Source organism: Mauremys reevesii, linkage group 2, assembly GCF_016161935.1.
Source record: "Mauremys reevesii isolate NIE-2019 linkage group 2, ASM1616193v1, whole genome shotgun sequence".
Classification (NCBI taxonomy): domain Eukaryota; kingdom Metazoa; phylum Chordata; order Testudines; family Geoemydidae; genus Mauremys; species Mauremys reevesii.
The window spans coordinates 262254899-262273248 of record NC_052624.1 but is presented as its reverse complement, the minus strand read 5'-3'; the positions used below and the strand labels follow the sequence as shown (position 1 = coordinate 262273248).

The following is an 18350-nucleotide window of genomic DNA, read 5'->3' as shown; positions in this document are numbered from 1 at the left end:
TGAAGCTTGTAAACAGTATTTTTTATAGAATCAAGGAACATAAGAAGCAAATTTTAAAATATTCTAACCCTTCAGCTCTCCTTCAGTGGGCAATGGGAGCTCTGCATGGGACTATATACAAATACAGAGTTCTTAATCTGAACCACTCCTTTGTTTTCTTTTGTGTGTTTTTGGTGGGGGGGGGAGTAAAGGAGAAGAGGGAAAGAGGAACAGAGGCAGACAGAAGATAAGAAGGAAAGTTTCTTTTTACAGGTGTGCTATATTACTGCCAGATTGTCCTTAGCCTTTGGATAGGTGCATAAGAGAGCAAAGACATCATGGCTTTCTCTGGAAGTGCAAATTGCCCTCAAGGGAGGTAGTGGTGACATGGCTTACTCAACCACCCCTGCCCACCCCTGACACAAAGGCCCACAGAATGGCTCCAGCACACACCCCCAGTACACCAGGGAGGGGTATTGTACTTCAAGTAGGCACAATGCCTCACAGACCTATGCTTGGACCATTGAAACTTTATGCAGGCCTCAAGATGGGCTGTGGTTTACAAACAGGCAAAATCTAGCCTTTAATATTTTAAGAAGTCTATATCATGATGTCTTTGTATTTTTGACCATTATAGGTTGATTTAAATAGAAAGATCTTAACAGGAAAATATGTCAAAAATGAATTTTGTCTTAAATATTTTCCATTGTGATCAGATCAAACAACCCATGTTTCACCATTTCCTACAAACTGCCATTGTAAAAAGAAACAATCTGAACCCCAAATCTGATGAAGCAGTCCTAAATGAACTTTAACACCCATATCCTTCCTTTAAAAGAAAATCCAACCAATTTGCATATAAAAAATGTAGACAAAAGTATTTTTCTCAGTAGCAAAAAATACTACTCTGATTCAAAAGCAGTAGTCTACAACAGCTTAGAATTAGATCTTAGAGTTAATGAAACCTGTATGTGAAGGCACACAGTCCATTGTTGGCTTCTTTAAACTTCCATTTCTGAACAAAATTGAGAATTTGGAACCCTTATACATGTCAACACAATGTCTGAGTCCTCAAACATTAGGCACTGAGAAAAGATGAAGCTGCTAGTAGAATAAGATTCTCTTAAATGTAAACAGAGAACAGACAAAACTAAGATTAGTAATTACTGGAAACATGCAAGGAGAAGACAAAGGTTAAGGATTAGGGAATAGGTTCTCAATCAAATTCACATTCATCTGTTATTCAGCTACATTGGAAACTGAACCATTTATGCTGAGGGAATGTGAAAGGAAGAGAAATCATGAATACTAAATCATTTATGCAGTCCAAATATATCTGTTATACCTCAGATAGCATGATAATTTCCATGCTAACCCATTTTCAGACATTCATAACTTACTGAAACATTTACCCTTTGTACCATAATTTTGCAGGATTGGTCTCTGCTTAAGGGAGGTTTTTATTTTTTTAAGTTGAGCAAAGACATTAAATGTATTTTAAAGTACAAGAGTGGAACCTCCTATCTTCCTCAGACATTCCCAATTAAAAAAAAAAAATCAAATGCAACTCTAGGAGTAAAATGGATGCGGGTAGGAAGTTTAAAGTTGGTATGTAGGAGTCCTCATTTTAGAATTACCACCTTTGAATACGCTGGTGAAAAATAGTTCGGATTTAACCCATTGAAAATTGAATTTCATGCATGTGAAATACATTTTGCACGGAATTCTCATTAATCTTCTTAAAGTGGACAGCCAATGAATGCCAAACTACATGTGTCAATCTAAGCTGTACAGTGAAAATGTAATGAAAGTGCATGACTTATAATATTTGCATCTTATAAGGCAGAAGCTACTTAGCTACTAAGGTTCTCTGGAGGAGGGCTTCCTTTACTACCCTGCAGGGCAAGGAGAAGACATTCTGGTAGCTTGCAACCAAATATACTACACTATGACATTTCTTTTATCTCTAAACCTAATGCAATTTTTTTTATAAAAGTGACTAAGAACATTCAAATTTAACAGTTAAGCACTCAACATTCAGGAAATTCAGGCAAAGAAAGTTTGCAGCTAGGCCAGCTTCATAGTTAATTGCCTCACATACTGATCTGTTGGTTGAAAAGGAGTTGCACAGTACAAAGAAGCCAACTATATTAACGTATATAAATTAAAGAGAGATTTATTTTAAAACATTTAAGTAAATAAAGACTGCCAATGAAAACAGAGTATAGCAAAAATTAAGATTTTTTTTTTCCCAAGATGCAGCACACGTAATCGAAAGCCAGAATCTTGCAACTGGTTCTGATGGAATCAGTGGCAGGATGAGAGCTAAATTAATATAAAAAATAGTGTAGAACTTAATATTGTTTTAGTACGTAATTAGAGACTATATCAGAAGCAATGCACAAAGTGACACAAGGTTACGCAACCTTTTCTTAATCTAGTTTTATTGATGGAATGTTAGTTACAGAATCTGGGAACTGGAAGAGAGCTTGACCTAACACACACACTTCCTTTTGAACCTGAGGACAATTTCTCTGCATTCACCAACGCAATACCATTTTGCTATATTCAGCCCAAATTCCACCTCTTCAAGTTACTGTGTTTACCAACGGTATTTTTTCACTTTCATAATAGAAGGTAATTAAAGGCCCTAAGAGGGAATATGACAAAGGGACCCAAAATAGTGAATGGTCTAGTCCAGTGGTTTTCAAACTGCGGGTCGTGAATGTAAGGCATTGGGCCACAGCGGTCCTGGTCAGCACCGCTGATCAGGCCGTTAAAAGTCCCGTTGGCGGTGTTGCCCGGATAAGACAGGCTAGTTCCTACCTGTTCTGACATCACGCTGTGTCCCGGTGGTGGACATCAGCAGGTCCTGCTCCTAGGCGGGGGGGCCACAGGGCTCCAGGCACTGCCCCTGCCCTGCGCACCGGCGTTCCCGGCCAATGGGAGCTGCGGGGCGGGAGGGCAGTGCCTGCAGGTGAGAGCCGCGTGGAGCCGCTTGAGTGACTCTGGCTAGGAGCCAGACCTGATGCTGGCTTCTTCCGGGGTGCAGCACAGTCTGTGGTGCCAGGACAGGCAGGAAGTCTACCTTAGCACCCCTGTGGAGCTGCTGACTGGAAGCTGCCCGAGATAACCTCGCACCCCAACCCATGCCCCAATCCCCTGCCCTCGCCCTGAGCCCCCCCCAAACCCAGATCCCCCTCTGCACCCCAAAACCCTCATCCCCAGCCCCACCCCAGAGCCTGAACCCCCAGCCCAGAGCACTGACCCCCCTCCCATAGCCCAACCCTCTGCCCCAGCCCAGAGCCTCCTCCCACACCACAAACCCCTCATCCCCAGCTCCATTGGGTCACAGGCATCAACGTTTTCTTCAACTGGGTTGCCAGAAAAAAAGTTTGAAAACCACTGGTCTAATAGATTCAGCTTCTATTCATCCTGTCTCATAATACACAAGAAGAGGAACAAAATGAAACTCAAAGGTAGCAAACTCAAAACCAATAAAAATAAACTTCTTTCACAAAAAGCACAATGAAACTCATTGCACAAGATATCACTGAGGCCATGAGATCAGAAGGAGTCAGAAAGGGACTGGACGTTAATATGGATAACAAAATATCCAGATATATTATAGGAAATGCTTAAAAAATCCCCAAATCCCATAAACAAACTCTAAGAAGGATATAAATCTACATGCTACGGGGCATAAGTCAAGTCCATCTATCGGGGGTTGGGAGGAAACTTTCCATGGAGCAGATTATCCCATAACAACCTGCTGCAGGGTTTCATGTACTTTTCTCTAAAGCAGGTGGTAATCTTGTCAGAGACTGGTCTAGATGGACCACAGGTCTGATCCTAAATTTCCTATATGCCTTTGTCCCTGTTTAGTGAACATTTTAAAACATATAACACCATGTTTAAATTAAACTGTAGAAAATCCAAAAATCTAGTAGTAGTAGTAGTAGTAATAGCAGGAGCAATAGTATCCAGAGGCCCAATGAGGATAGGTGCCCCATTGTGCTATACAGTAAACTCAGATTAAGTAGGGCATGTCTAAAATTTCAAAGAGAAAAAGGTAGTTTTGACGAAGATTAAAAAAATCAAGAGAAAATGAGTTTCTCCTCAGGTTTTCTGTTTACTTTTGGCTGAATGGAAAAAGGATTTTCCATCCAGTGTTCTTCCTCTCTTTTTTTCCCCCACTGGAAAATAATTGGAAAAAGAAAAAATGAGAGAGAAAGTAGTGGCTAAAAATCTCCACTCTAACTCCTCCCCCCACCCAATGTAGTTCTTTCCCCTGGAAAAGTGTAAAAAAAGACACAAGAAAGTAAGCTTTTTTCCAATTTGTCTCTCTCCCACAAAAACCCTTTCTCCTTTTTTTTCTACTGGACAAAGACTAATCCAAAATCTGAAATGAAATGTAATTTCATTTAAAAAAATGTTTCAAATTTTTCATCCTCCCAAAAGTAAAAAAACCTCATTCAATCTAAATGAAAAAAATGTAGTTCTTTAAAAAAAAATTTTTTTATTAAAAAAACCCCAAAATTTCAACCAGCTCCACAAAATGACAATCTGTCCCCTGAAGAGTTTACAGCAGTGGTCCCCAAACTAGTGGGCGCACCCCCTGGGGAGAAGCAGAGGAACATCGGGTGTGGTGGGGTCCAGGACAGTACCCAGGGGGTGGGGAGGGAGTGCCACTCAGCCCCACTCTACCCCCAGCCTCAGTTTGGGCCCTAGCCATGGCCTCAGTGCCAGCTGCGGCCCCATCTGCAGTTCTGGCCTTGGCTCCCAGCCCTGGCCACCTGCCCTGCTCTTGGCCCCCAACTGCAGCTCTGCTCCTGGTCCTAGCTCCTGACTGTGCCTCCGGTCCTGCTCCCAACCATGGTTCTGGGGAGAGGGGGTGGACAGGTTCTATTATGGGTAAGAAAGGCCACAAAATAAAAAGTTTAGGGATCAGTGGTTTACAGTCTCGTTTAAAATCAGAGACAACAGCAGAGTATAACAAGCAATCTGAAGGAATGGGTGCTACTGTAACATAAATAAACAATAAAAATCAGACCCACGAATCATGCATATCAAAGTAAATACTTACCTCTATGGGAACAGGATCTAGCCCTGCACAGTTTTCATTGCATTTGTCATAGACTAATCTCAGTTTCCTGAAGAGTATTGATAGCTGACGGAGATGTTCTTGCAGCTTTGCTAATCTGTCTTGGTACGTCCCAGTATGATAAGTAACACCATTTGGTAGCTTAAAAAGCCAAACAATTTAAAAAGGAAAATGGTTAACAAAACAAAAAAAACACCAAACAAGTTACTAAAACAAACTTTCTAGCCCATCAACTAAAATTAAGTGTTTATGAAAAGTTCTTTTTCACTAGGGCTATCAATTAATCAGTTAACTCATGCAATTAACTGAAAAAAATTAACTGCAATTAAAAAAGTTAGTAGTGATTAATCGCACTGTTAAACAATAGACTAGAAATGACAACTGAAATTTGTTAAATATTTTTGGATGTTTTTCTGCATTTTCAAATATATTGATTTCTATTACAAAGTGTACAGTGCTCACTTTATCTTATTATTTTTTATTATTAATATTTTACAAATATTTGCACTGTAAAAATGATAGAAAACATAGTATTTCAATTCACCTCATACAAGTACTGCAGTGCAATCTCTTTATTGTGAAAGTGTAACTTACAAATGTTGATTTTTTTGTTACATAACTGCTCTCAAAAACAAAACAATGTAAAACTTTAGAGCCTGTAAGTCCACTGAGTCCTACTTCTTGTTCAGCCAATCGCTAGGACAAACAAGTTTGTTTACATTTACGGGACATACTGCTGCCTGATTCTTATTTACAATGTCACCTAGACATTTGTATGCCCCTTCATGCTTTGGCCACCAGCCCTCAGGACATGCTTCCATTCTGATGATGCTTGTTAAAAAAAAATAATGCATTAATTAAATTTGTGACTGAACTCCTTGGGGGAGAATTGTATGTCTCCTGCTCTGTTTTACCTGCATTCTGCCATATATTACATGTTATAGCAGTCTTGGCTGATGACCGAGCACGTGTTCGTTTTAAGAACACTTTCACAGCAGATTTGACAGAACGCAAGGAAGGTACCAATGTGAGATTTCTAAAGATAGCTATAGCATTCGATGCAAGGTTTAAGAATCTGAAGTGCCATCCAAAATCTGAGAGGGATAAGGTGTGGAGCATGCTTTCAGAAGTCTTAAAAAAGCAACACTCCGATGCGGAAACTACAGAACCCAAACCACCAAAAAAGAAAATCCAATCTTCTGCTGGTGGCATCTCACTTGGATGATGAAAATGAACATGCGTCGGTCCACTCTGCTTTGGATCGTTATCGAGCAGAACCCATCATCAGCATGGACACATGTCCTCTGGAATGGTGGCTGAAGCATGAAGGGACATATGAATCTTTAGCGCATTTGGCACGTAAATATCTTGTGACGCCAGCTATAACAGTGTCATACGAATGCCTGTTCTCACTTTCAGGTGACATTGTAAACAAGAAGTGGCCAGCATTACCTCCTGCAAATTGTAACTAAACTTGTTTGTCTGCACGATTGGTTGAAGTAGGACTGAGTGGTCTTTTAGGCTCTAAAATTTAACATTTTTTGTTTTTGAATGCAGTTATTTTTTGTACATAATTCTACATTTGTAAGTTCTATTTTCATGATAAAGAGATTGCACTACAGTACTTGTTTTAGGTGAATTGAAATATATTATTTCTTTTGTTTTTTACAGTAATAAAAATAAATATAAAGTGAGCCCTGTACACTTTGTATTCGGTTGTAATTTAAATTAATATATTTGACAATGTAGAAAACACCCACAAATATTTAAATAAATGGCATTCTATTATTAACAGCACAACTAATCACGATTAATTTTTTTAATCGTGTGATTAATCACAATTAATTTTTTTAATCACTTGACAGCCCTATTTTTTACCTCTTCTCTCCGACTAACAGTCATAGATGTTCCAGCCACTTTCTTTACATTAAAAATTTGCACCTTATCTGCTGATTTTATATGCCAAATCACTGATATAAAATCACCAACAAACTCAAGTCCTATGTAATCAACAGAACCTTTATATGGTCAATAACTCATTATTTAATATCTTCAAAGCATTTTGCAAATGCTAGCATCTTTCCTATTGATACTCTCTGGTATCAAACACAGATCTGACCAGTTTCAGAGTGGTAGCCATGTTGGTCTGTATCAGCAAAAACAACTAACTAACTAACAATCTAACTCCTGGTTAGATCTGACCAGAGTGATACACACACTTATGCTCCAGACATATTCACTGTGTCAGGAAAAGAGGCTCCATAATGCAGAGTGCAGCAGTCTGCTCACTTAGCAAAGGCATTGGATTCTGTATTCAATTCATTTTAGTTAGTTATTAAAAAAAAAAAGTTTCAACAACATTTCTAGGAAAAATATTTCTAATTTTTTCAATTATTGTTTCTGTTTATGACCAATTTACAAAGGGTTGAAACTTTTTGAAAATTCAGCATTTTGATGAAATAATTTTGTGAGATTTTGACCAGCTTTAATTTTAAAATTCACAGCTCTCTGTGGGGTTAACATTTGTTACCTAAGATCACTTCTCTCTCCACTGACAGCTAAATTCTACTGGAACCATGAAACTGTTTACCAAGAGAGGAGGATTATGACACAGACAAGAGAACGGGAGTCTGAATCTAGACTATGGAACTCACTCTTACAGGACTTCCAAAATTAGAACTTAATACAAAACACACCTCATCAACTCAGCTTTCCCACAATAAGCTCTCTACACAGACTCATATACACATTCATCACAAAACAAAATGTCTTCTACTTTTCAAGTTTTCCCCACTGATGGAAATGAGAGAAAGAATTTGTTTTATTATTTTCATTCAGGAGGTATACTCACAACTATAAATATGAATTCTGTAACTGCAGTTAAATCATGAATAGTCAGAGATCTCTACTACCAATGCATCTAGGTGGCCATCTCAGTCATGAATCAAAGTGATGAACTAAGGGCTTGTCTACACTTGCAGCGCTGTAGCACTTAATGAAAACGCTACCTGCCAACAGGACACCTTTTCCACTCAGCATTGGTACTCCACCTCCCTAAGAGGAGGTAGCTATGTGAATGGGAAAAGCCCTCCCATCGACATAGCGTTGTCTATACCAGGAGTTAGGTTGGCATAATTGCGACACTCAGGGGTGCGAATTTTCCACACCCCTGAGCAATGTAGTTCTACTGACATCAGTTTGTCGTGTAGACTAGGGCTCAGTGTCACATTTCTGTGGTTAATAAGAGAAAATAAGAGGCTAAGGTGGACTTTCATAAAACCAAATATTGAAAGGAAATACAGTCATAAATTTCTACAAAAAGACTCCACTATGAAATCCCGAGAAGTGGCTTTAGTACTGTTACATAACACAGAAAATATTTATGTTTAAACAATAACATTATTTCCTCTATATCTAAGTTAATTACTTCATTAAGCTGTACCAAATGCACGAGCATTTCTTTAAGAGTTGAAAAGAGAACTAAGATAGACTATATATTTGCTAGTTATAGCTTAAAGGGTTTTTATAGATCAAGGCTATGTTAACTGTATTGAATTTCATAGAAGCCATGGTTTCTTTCATTCTGTTTAAATGTTGTAAAAATAATTTACACAGACAATTTTTTGTATCCTCCCTTTCTGATCTAAGGAACATTTTCAAGCAACTAGATTATGTCCTGTTAATAATAGTGTACAACCTGGTACTACTTTTTTATTTAGTCCACAAATAAATTACTTTTTTCACCTTTACTTTTAGCAGGGGGAGGAATAGCTCAGTGGTTTGAGCATTGGCCTGCTAAACCTAGAGTTGTGAGGTCAATCCTTGAGCAAGCCCACTTAGGAATCTAGGGCAAAATCAGTACTTGGTCCTACTAGTGAAGGCAGGGGGCTGGACTCAATGACCCTTCAGGGTCCCTTCCAGTTCTAGGAGATATACCTATCTCCATTAATTTATTTTATCATATAAATATCATTACAATAATAGAGGATTTGCTATACCTAATCAAACTGTATTGGTCACTGCTCAAAGCAATACCCCTTAAGGCAGTGGTTCCCAGACTTTAACAACCTGTGAACCCCTTTCACTAAAATGTCAAGTCTTGTGAACCCCCTCCTAAAAATGAATATTTCCAGGGATTTTCTCCTTTATCTGAATATAAATTATAAAAGCAGTGATCTTGGAAATATAAAATTTGTTTTTATGACATGCTTATTCCACACTATTTATTATTAATTCTTATTTAACATTACAGTATTTTTATTACATTACGAAAACAGCAACACTCTTCCAAGATCTCACTTTCATAGCTTGTATCAGTTTGAATAAGCCTGTTATAAGACAAGGCTCCTATGTTTCATCAAGGAGTATCAGATGTGAAACAGCATGAAGGTATTTAAGAAGCCAACTCAAAGAGTTCCTCCTACACAAGCACTGAAGTCTTGAGCAGTCCAGGAAAACAACACACATTACAACAAAGCTTAAACTTGTTCTTCATAATAATTTTAAAAACCATATTAGCTGCCTATTTCATTTTAAAAACAGAAAGAAAAAAAATCCACCTCCCTTTCCATTTCTTATAAGGAGTATTGAAGTTTAAATCTCCTCAGTGTGATAGATAGGCTTGCTTAGATCTGCTTAGCTCTTGGAAATCCAGGGTCTCCGGGCTGCTGACCCTGTGCTGCCCAAGATCCCTAGGGACGGCTCTGTCAGCCATTAGGGAATTTTTTCCCCCAAGAACTCCCGATAACATTTTGCGAGCCCTAGTTTGGGAACCATTGCCTTAAGAATACATATTTTTCTTGCAGTTATTTTACAATATTTCTCACTTTACTTTTATTCAAATATAGTGAAATAGCTCAAATGAGGCATCTTCATAGTTAAATTTGGATTTTAAAAAAATAACTTGTTCAATAAAAAATTTGCAACTCTAGTACGATGCACAGTTCCGGAAAACCTCTTAGAAATGCAATAATTCTCAAGCTATAACTTTTTAATCTGTTATATATCAATTTACAAAGTCTATTCCATTTTGTTGGCCAAATTCTGTCTTGTACTCAAAAATGCTTCTGCTCAGCTCCCAGTTACTTCAATGATTGTTTGATTCTTCCCACAGATACAAGTATATGGCCGCTATTATTTCTATCACCTCCCAAAACAAGTGCTATGACAACCCTAACCCTAACTTCAACCCTAAACTGGTTTATGCAAGATGTAGAAGATGTGATATTGGATGCCATCTTAAAATTTTATGAGATGTTATCAAGCTCAGTATCAAAATGCTTTAGCAATAATCTTTGACTTAAATACCTACATATAGATAAAAAATTACAATATAATATAACTTCCAACTAAATAAAAAAAATCATAGTCACAGGAACAAATACAAGGATTATATTCCAATTCATCTTCTCAGATTCTAGTATTCAAATACAATTACATCTTGGGGTTTATTTGTAAATTTACTCAGTAACCAGGCTCACACTGAAGATTACTTGTACCACTTTCTGAGTATAAAAAGAACGTTGAGAATTTCACCCAGTTTTGGATGGAAAATGTTATTCTGTAATAAGATGATCAAAAGATCTCTGGCAAAATAATCCCCAAAGGCCAGCAAGAATACAGAAATGCAGTTCACATACAAACAATTTTTGTTATTTCTTAAAAGAAAATAGAAACATGAAGACAAAAGTCTTACATTTAAAGTGTACTCACGCTACACTAAATGAGGATTTTCTCTAATTCACAACGCTCAGGCAACCAGGATGGAAGAACAGATTTACAGAAATAATCCAACAGCAATATACAGACAACATATCCTCACCCCCTGAAAGCAGTTTGGTCAAGAACTTGCTCTAAGCTAAACTACCTCCTTCAAATACTGAAAACACGTTCTACACATGCTATGATGTCCCTGATCACCTCCAAGTGTATTACTTTTTTTTTTTAAACAGCTATTTGGTAGGAGATGGGAAGGGAACAGAAGAGAATGAAAAGGGAAGGTCTTTCTGCTTCTCACCTGCATATTCCGCAGTAGCTGAAAGATTTCCATTGTCCGAAATACAATATCCTGCACAGTTTCTTGGCCAATGCGACAGAGAGAAGCTGTGTTCACTTCCCGGGCTGCTTGAGCCTGTGGTCCTGAGAAAGCACCAGGAGGCATCCCTGCCCCAGCGAGAGGAGGAGTGGACATTGTCTGACTCCAATCAATCCCACAAAATTAGGCTGCACACAGACAGGGAGAAAGAGATGCTGAAGTATAGTTCATGAATTCTCAGTCAAAACTCTGTACGGTTACTATACTCTTCCTTTCCTCATGACACCCCTATCCCAAACATGAAAAACAAACTACATTACTAAACAGGCAGAAGACAGGTTGGTGTTTCAAACATCAGGTTTGAAATATCTTCAGCCTCCTTGAACCACAGGTTTGTAACTCAGTAGGATGAACTCAGTTCTAGCAACTTATATCCAAGCAGTTCACGCTATAAAGGAATTATTTGGATGAGTCCTTTCTCCTGTCTACTCTTTGTGGACATGAAAGATCCTAGGGCACTTTTCCTAGAAGTAGGAGTTTGTCCTAGTACCCTTGGCCAAAATTCCTTTCCTTCCACTGTTGTCTTGTATGACTGATGTCAGCCCAATTGCTGTCCTCTCCACCTCAGAAAGGTTTTTCAGGCAGTATATGTAGTCCATGAGCAGCTTTGCGATGAAAGGTGTAATAAAAGTTTAAAATAAATTCCATATCTAGGTATTGTTTCATTTGGTTTATCAAGTTCCTCTCTAGAACTCTAGATGCTTTACACACTGTACAAACATCTAGAAAAAGGCAAGCAGGCCCAAAACTTTCTACCCCAAGGAAGATGGTTTTGATGCCTGGGCAACATGTCAAAGCAGTAGGGGTTGCCCACCAGAAGCTTAGTGGGAAAGGATGAGAGAACACACGGGCTCAACTACTCAGTGTGTGGGGGTTATCAATCCCCATCCTTTCCTCCCGGCTGCAACATACTTTGAGGTCACCGGACTCTGAAATGTGGAACATGGCGGGAAGTCCTTCGCACTGAAGTGGGGACTCAGTCTCCTATTCTGCTGGGCTCGGGAGGGGACCAATCTCCTATGCTTCTGCTTCTGGGTGGGAGGGGTCAGTTCCAGGGGAGGCAGGAGGCACAGTCCTTTACTCCTGAGTCAGTGATGGGCAACCTGCGGCCCATCTGGGTAATCCGCGGGTGGGCCGCAAAACAATTTGTTTACATCAACCGTCTGCAGGCCCACGCCCCTTCCCACAGATCCCATTGGCCGGGAACGGAGGTACATCAAGCCATCTAGAGATTTGCCTAGTTTTACAACTGGCTACATAAAAAGCACTAGCAAAGTCACTACAAACTAACATTTCACACAGACAATGAGTTGTTTATACTGCTGTATATACTATACACTGAAATGGACATCCAATATTTATATTCCAATTGATTTATAATAATATGGCAAAAATGAGAACATAATCAATTGTTCAGTAATCATGTACTGTGACACTTTTGTATTTTTATGTCCGATTTTGTAAGCAAGTAGTTTTTAAGTGAGGTGACACGACAAACCAGACTCCTTAAAGGGGTACATTAGTCTGGAAAGGTTGAGAGCCACTGCTCGAGGGGAGGGGAGGGTTGGGATAGTCTTCCACTTCATAGGGAGGGGAGAATTTCTCACCTGTGGGGAATGCAGTCCTGGGGGGGGGGAGTGTTGATCCTGATCTCTTGTGGGTCCCCACACCTGGGTAGGGACGGGTGGAGGGGAAGAGGAGCAGCCTCTGGGGGTGGGGGGATTCCTGACCTGGGGGGAGGGGCAGTCCCACACCTCTGGGGGTGAAGGGCAGCCCTCTACTTCGGGGAGGGGGATTCCTGACCCCAGTGGGGGAGGGGCAGTGCTCTACGCCCGGGGGGAGGCAGAAGGGCGGGGCTCCTCTCCGCCGAGGAGGTCGCTGACAGCGGGGTGCTGAGCTACTTACGCCGGGCGGGGGCCGGTCTGACTCCCCCACTGGGAGGCGGGCGACAGGAGTCTCCGACCGGCGCGGCTAGTTACCCTGGAAACGGCCAGGCGGAAGGAGACGACAGGACTGGGGAGAGAAACGGAAGCGAGGCCGCGCGGGAAGTGACGCCAGAGGAAGGGGCGGGGCGCGGCTGGGAAGGCGAGCGCGGAGCGGAGTGGAGCGCGCGGGTGGGACAGGCGGGGAGGGGGAAGCGCTGCGGGCGGTGGCGCTGGCGCGAGGCGTGTTGCGTTGCGCGCGGTCCGAGCGGCCCCTGTGGTGCCCCAGGGCCGCGTCCCGGCGGGGGGTAGGTGCGGGTTTTGGGGGCTTCACGTGTTTGTTGGCCGAGAAAGGCGGACTCGGGCCGGACCCCGTTGGCTCGGCTTCGTGGGCAGTGACCTACCCAGGAGCGCCCTGGGGCGCCGGAGCGGGCAGGACGCCTGGTGTGAATGGGAGCTTCGAAGGCTGCTTCGATTTTGTTCTCCCCAGAGCCACCGCCGAGAAGAACTGAAACGTGTCGCTTGGTGGGCTGGACCTAGGGCTGGGGATCCGGGAGCAACGTCACCTCGTGCCCGGCGCTGGGGTGTTGCCAAATCCACATATATATTTTTTAAAGATAGCAGCCTCCCCCGATATCATGATTGGCTTAAAAGTTGTGAGATTTTTTTAAAAAAAGGCAGTTATTTTTATTGGCCTTCTGGTTTTGGGGCCGTCTGGTTTTTGTGCACTTGTTTCACAGTTTCATGCCTTTCTCTGCATCTGAGAGCTAGAAATGCACTTATTTAAATGAAAGCTGAATTTGTCACAATTGGGGGTGGAGGGATAGCTCAGTGGTTTGAGCATTGGCCTGCTAAACCCAGGGTTGTGAGTTCAATCCTTGAGGAGGCCACTTAGGGAACTGGGGTAAAAATCTGGGGTTGGTCATGCTTTGAGCAGGGGGATTAGACTAGATCTCCCAAGGTCCCTTCCAACTCTGATATTCTATGTACTTCCATGACTCTAAGAGCTGGAGCTTTAAGAAAGATCCCAATTAATGCAAGAGGTTGCAACCAAGGATGTCATTTTTCATCTCTTTAGGTTGAAAATTTAGGGTCAAATTCTTCTCACCTGACAGCTAAATAGCATTATTCTTGTGAATAAGGCAAAGAAGATTTAGCCTTTAAACTTGCCCATTTTCCTGCAAGATTATATTACTATAACAGACTATCTGTTTTTGGCAACTCATTCTGAGGCCTGGTCTACATACAGATTTTGAACCAGTATAAATAGGTGAGGAGTGATTTTTTTTTTTTAAAATGTAATTATACTGGTACAATACCTGTGGTGGACACATTTATACCAGTATAAAAGTGCTTTATACAAGTACAGGGTTTTCGCTTTCCTGCATGGGTATAAGCTTAAAGACTTGATTACACATGGAGTTTTTCCTCATTAACTGTGTGTGTGTGAACACTCCTTTTTGGGGTTGAGTGTTGTGTTCCTGCTTAGTGTACCCCCTAAGAACAGCTATTGCACTTTTAATTCATAGCCTACCTTAATCAGTGTTAACTTTCAAATGTAGACAAGCCCTCAAATACCTTTACATTGATATAATTGAAAGCAGACAAGACCTGAGATAGTGCTAGTATGTTGAAAATCAAAATACGCTACCTGGAAGAAGCAGGGTGGGGTATGAATCCTCTTTGCTGTTACTTCAAAAATTGTGTTCCTTTTCAGAAAAATTATATAATAAATATGTAATGTCAAGAACCCCCCCCCCCTTCCTATTCCCAAATTTCTTGCTTGATCACCTTCTTTGAAGAACAGGGCTAGGTAGACAAACATTTAGTATAAAAAATGCAACCACATTAGAAAACTAAAATTCAGAGTGCCCCAAGTACTGATTAAAATGGCTTTGAGTACTAATAAATATGCTTGTCTCCATATGGTGGAAAAATGAACCAATGCCAGGGTTTGCTTCCTTTGTAAAGGCAGTCAAGTTTCTGCATGTGTTAGCTTGATAAAAATCAAAGTTCCTGTTTCCACAATTATCATCATAGTTAGGGCAGTTGTGCTAATGATTCTGACAATGACTGCATGAAAACCCAGAAGGGTGCATTTATACACCAGTGGCTTTTTACTAATTCAGTGTGTTTGGATCAAAGTACAGGGCTAAAGTGTTTGTGCTATATTAATACTGATGGCATGTACAGTCTTCTGTATGATATTTATAATGTTTGTCATTCTGGTAACAAATCAGAGTAGAGCTGTATACCATGATCAGTTTTTAACAGGAGGAAAGAAAGCAGTAAAGATTACTTGGGACAGACTTGCCACCAGAACTAAGCTGCTCATCCCCTTGAAACAGATTAATTGAGCTTTGACCTGGCTGGCTAAATAAATAGTAATTTTCTTTCAAAAACATTCCCCTAGCCAAAGCACAGCACAAATGATCCTAACAAAGATATTAGCATTAACCAAGATGTGCAATATAATGTTTTCTACGATGTATAGAGTGATTATACAACTATTTAAGGATTAAACTATCAAACTTGATTCCTATAGTCAAGTCAGTAGTTGTGTAAAAAAGTTTACTGAGTGCCCTCTTATATTAATGGCTTAAATATGTAAACTACCCACAATGTGTGTTTATATATAGATATAGATAAAAACAACTTCTAAATAAAAAGCTGCTTTCGTAAATTGATTGTGTGGAGGCTCTGTGTAAAAATAAGAGGAATATATTTCCAGGCCAGCAGGCTCCCACTGTTACTAACAATAAATGAAAAATGCCCACCATGCCTTGGTGCTCAACACTTGGCAGATGTAGCTCCAACGCCTAAAGAAACACCATTCTCTCTCTGCAAGGGACTTAATTCAGTCCCTCTTTGCTGGGAGACTTTAGGTTGTGCACATAGGGATGAGTGCGGGATCTGGAATTCTCCGAATCTTTTCAGGATTACACCTTCTGATCTTTTGTGCCAATGCAAGGCAGCAGGAGCCACCTCATACCTTTCCCTACTTGAACCAGAACACCCCCCTCCAGCCCTGCTTAAATCAGAAAACACACACAATACTCTGTCTGTTTTGGCCAAATGTGTCCAGCTCAGACAGTCCCTCCTTCACATCCATACTGATTCATGGCATTAGTTCAACCAGTGTCTCTGGATACAATGGTCTTTGCCAACTACCACACACAGCATCAAATCTCTCTTATTTCTCTACCTAAGGAGCTGCACTGAAAATCTAGCAAAAAGCTGTCTCCAAACACATCTGCCCCTATATCCTTCCCAATCAGGTTTAAGGTGTTGGTGGACAATCTCTTCTTTTCCATGAATAAAGAGGAAACCTCCATATTCATACTCTAAGATCCCTCCACAGGATTCTTTACTGTTGATCACTGAATGCTGCGTACAGGGAAATGTTTTAAACAGAACCACAGGGTTCTAGTCTCCCCCGTCTAGTTCAATGTTTACATGCAGCTACTAGGAAGAATAGTGAGACTTCACTGATTCAGCTGCCAATAATACGTAGAGAGCATACAAGTCTGTTAAACTATGATAAGGCCATGTCACCCAGTTATCTTAGTGTCTGGCCAACAACAGATGAGGAAAAGACGGCTAAAGTCAAACACTATGCAAACAGATTATGCTGGTAGGCCAAAGGAATCATGTTGAAGAGCTTACTGCCACAGTCTTGTCTCCCCTGTACAATCACAAAGACAATCATTTATAGGGGCCGAGCACATCCACAGTTGGGCTACATAGGATAAATTGTAGAAGGGATATAAGACCTCATGCTACAGGACATAAGGCAACTACTAAATACTTGACGTTAGGAAGAAACATCTGTGAGCAGGCATTTTTCATAACTGCTCACTATAGGGGTCTTTTACCTTTGAAGCATTTGGCACTAACTCACTGCTGTCAGAGGCAGGATACTGGACTAGCTGGAACTTAGGTCTGATCCACATGGCAAATTGGCAATTTCTATGTTTGTATGAGATACAGGCCTCAGTGGAGCATTTTAGCCAGTTTCTGGATGTTTGCAGTATGGCCAAGCAAAGAATTTGTAGGAACTGGGGGGTTTTCAGGAGTGGCACTCTTTCCTACCCTACATCATAACTAATAATGGTATCTCTTTCCACCAGAACTCTCAGAGACCGTGCATACCCACTGGTTTATGAAGCAAACCCTGACAGCTGGTGGTTCTACTACAAACTCAGCAGGTGCAAAGTGGTGATTCAATGTGCATTTTGGTGGCCTAAAGCAAAGTGGAGGATCTTGCTGACATGCAATGATGATGCAGTCAGCAATGTGAGTATCACTATCATCCTGTGGTATTCTGCAAAATGTTAGTGAAAGCAAGAGTGAGCTTGTCTTGGTTGGCTGAGAGGGGAGGCCAGCCCTGCTCTACACTATAAGTCCTAGGCCCTGAAAGGAACAGTAGCCTGGAGTTTTTCCAGGCACCAGTTGTTACCTGGGGACCATTTCCTCCCTCTCTGTGTCTGTCATTCTCTTGGTCTTTATCTGTCTTATAATCCAGAAACAGGTAGACTGACCCCTGAGACTTCCCATTCTGGCCTTAAAGGGTCAGTATATCCCAGTCCAGTTCCCTAGTGCCTTGTCTTTTGAGGAGTTGGTATCCACGAGTCGATTGCATGGGTAGTTCACATTCTCACTGCCTAGTTAGACTCATCATTGCTCCAGGGCGCACACAGTAAGAGTGGCATGAAATGCCTTTTCACCTATAGCCCCATTCTCATAAACAACATTATTTGCCATTTATTCACTGTCGATCAATTTGGATTTTATGGTCTCTGTTTTATTTTCAGGTTCCACAACCCTTGCTGCAAGTGAATCAGATTTTGTGTGCAAAGCCTGATTAGCATGTAAAACAGTTAATAATGAGCATGTAAAACTAGCCTCTGCCAATGCTACAAATCTGGTCCTGTGAGTTTTCTGCATTCTGTTCAGTTGCTTGCCCATATATGCAACCCTTCTCTGGCTTACACTCTTATTTGTGCCTTCAACCATATAATTCATTCATCCCAAGGGGCACTTGTCTCTTTGTTTTTTCCCCCTTAGTGGTAGCTTTACAACTTGTTAAAAAGGAGGGCTTATATTAGTAGTAGTAAATATTTATATTATGGCATCACCCAATTGTGCGGGACACTGTGCAAACACAGCAAAGACAATCCCTCCTCGAGTAGTGTACAATCCAGAGATCGTGTATTTCAAAGCACAAAGGAGAATAGGCTAAGGAGGGCCT

General features: G+C 40.8%; 1 protein-coding gene and 1 long non-coding RNA gene across 7 annotated transcripts in view; one reads left to right on the top strand and one right to left on the bottom strand.

The window, feature by feature from the left end:
• The window catches only part of MED30 (mediator complex subunit 30), a 28100-nt gene extending 14451 nt beyond the window's left edge, over positions 1–13649 (bottom strand). For 4 of the 6 annotated variants that reach the window (XM_039527322.1, XM_039527323.1, XM_039527319.1 and 1 more), the window contains exons 1-3: positions 13083–13240; positions 11100–11305; positions 5066–5224 (exon numbers count right to left, since the gene is read on the bottom strand). In XM_039527322.1, the coding sequence (XP_039383256.1) occupies positions 5066–5224; positions 11100–11273 (333 nt within the window). In that variant the 5' untranslated portion in view covers positions 11274–11305; positions 13083–13240. Of the gene's footprint in view, positions 1–5065; positions 5225–11099; positions 11306–13082; positions 13241–13503 lie in introns of those variants that run through there. The other 2 variants (XM_039527320.1, XM_039527324.1) reach the window with 2 other exon arrangements.
• Positions 13650–13997: 348 nt separating this feature from the next.
• Positions 13998–18124, top strand: LOC120399243. Its single transcript, XR_005595045.1, has 3 exons — positions 13998–14369; positions 17230–17395; positions 17914–18124. It is a non-coding gene; the product is annotated as an uncharacterized LOC120399243 (long non-coding RNA).
• Positions 18125–18350: the final 226 nt, after the last annotated feature.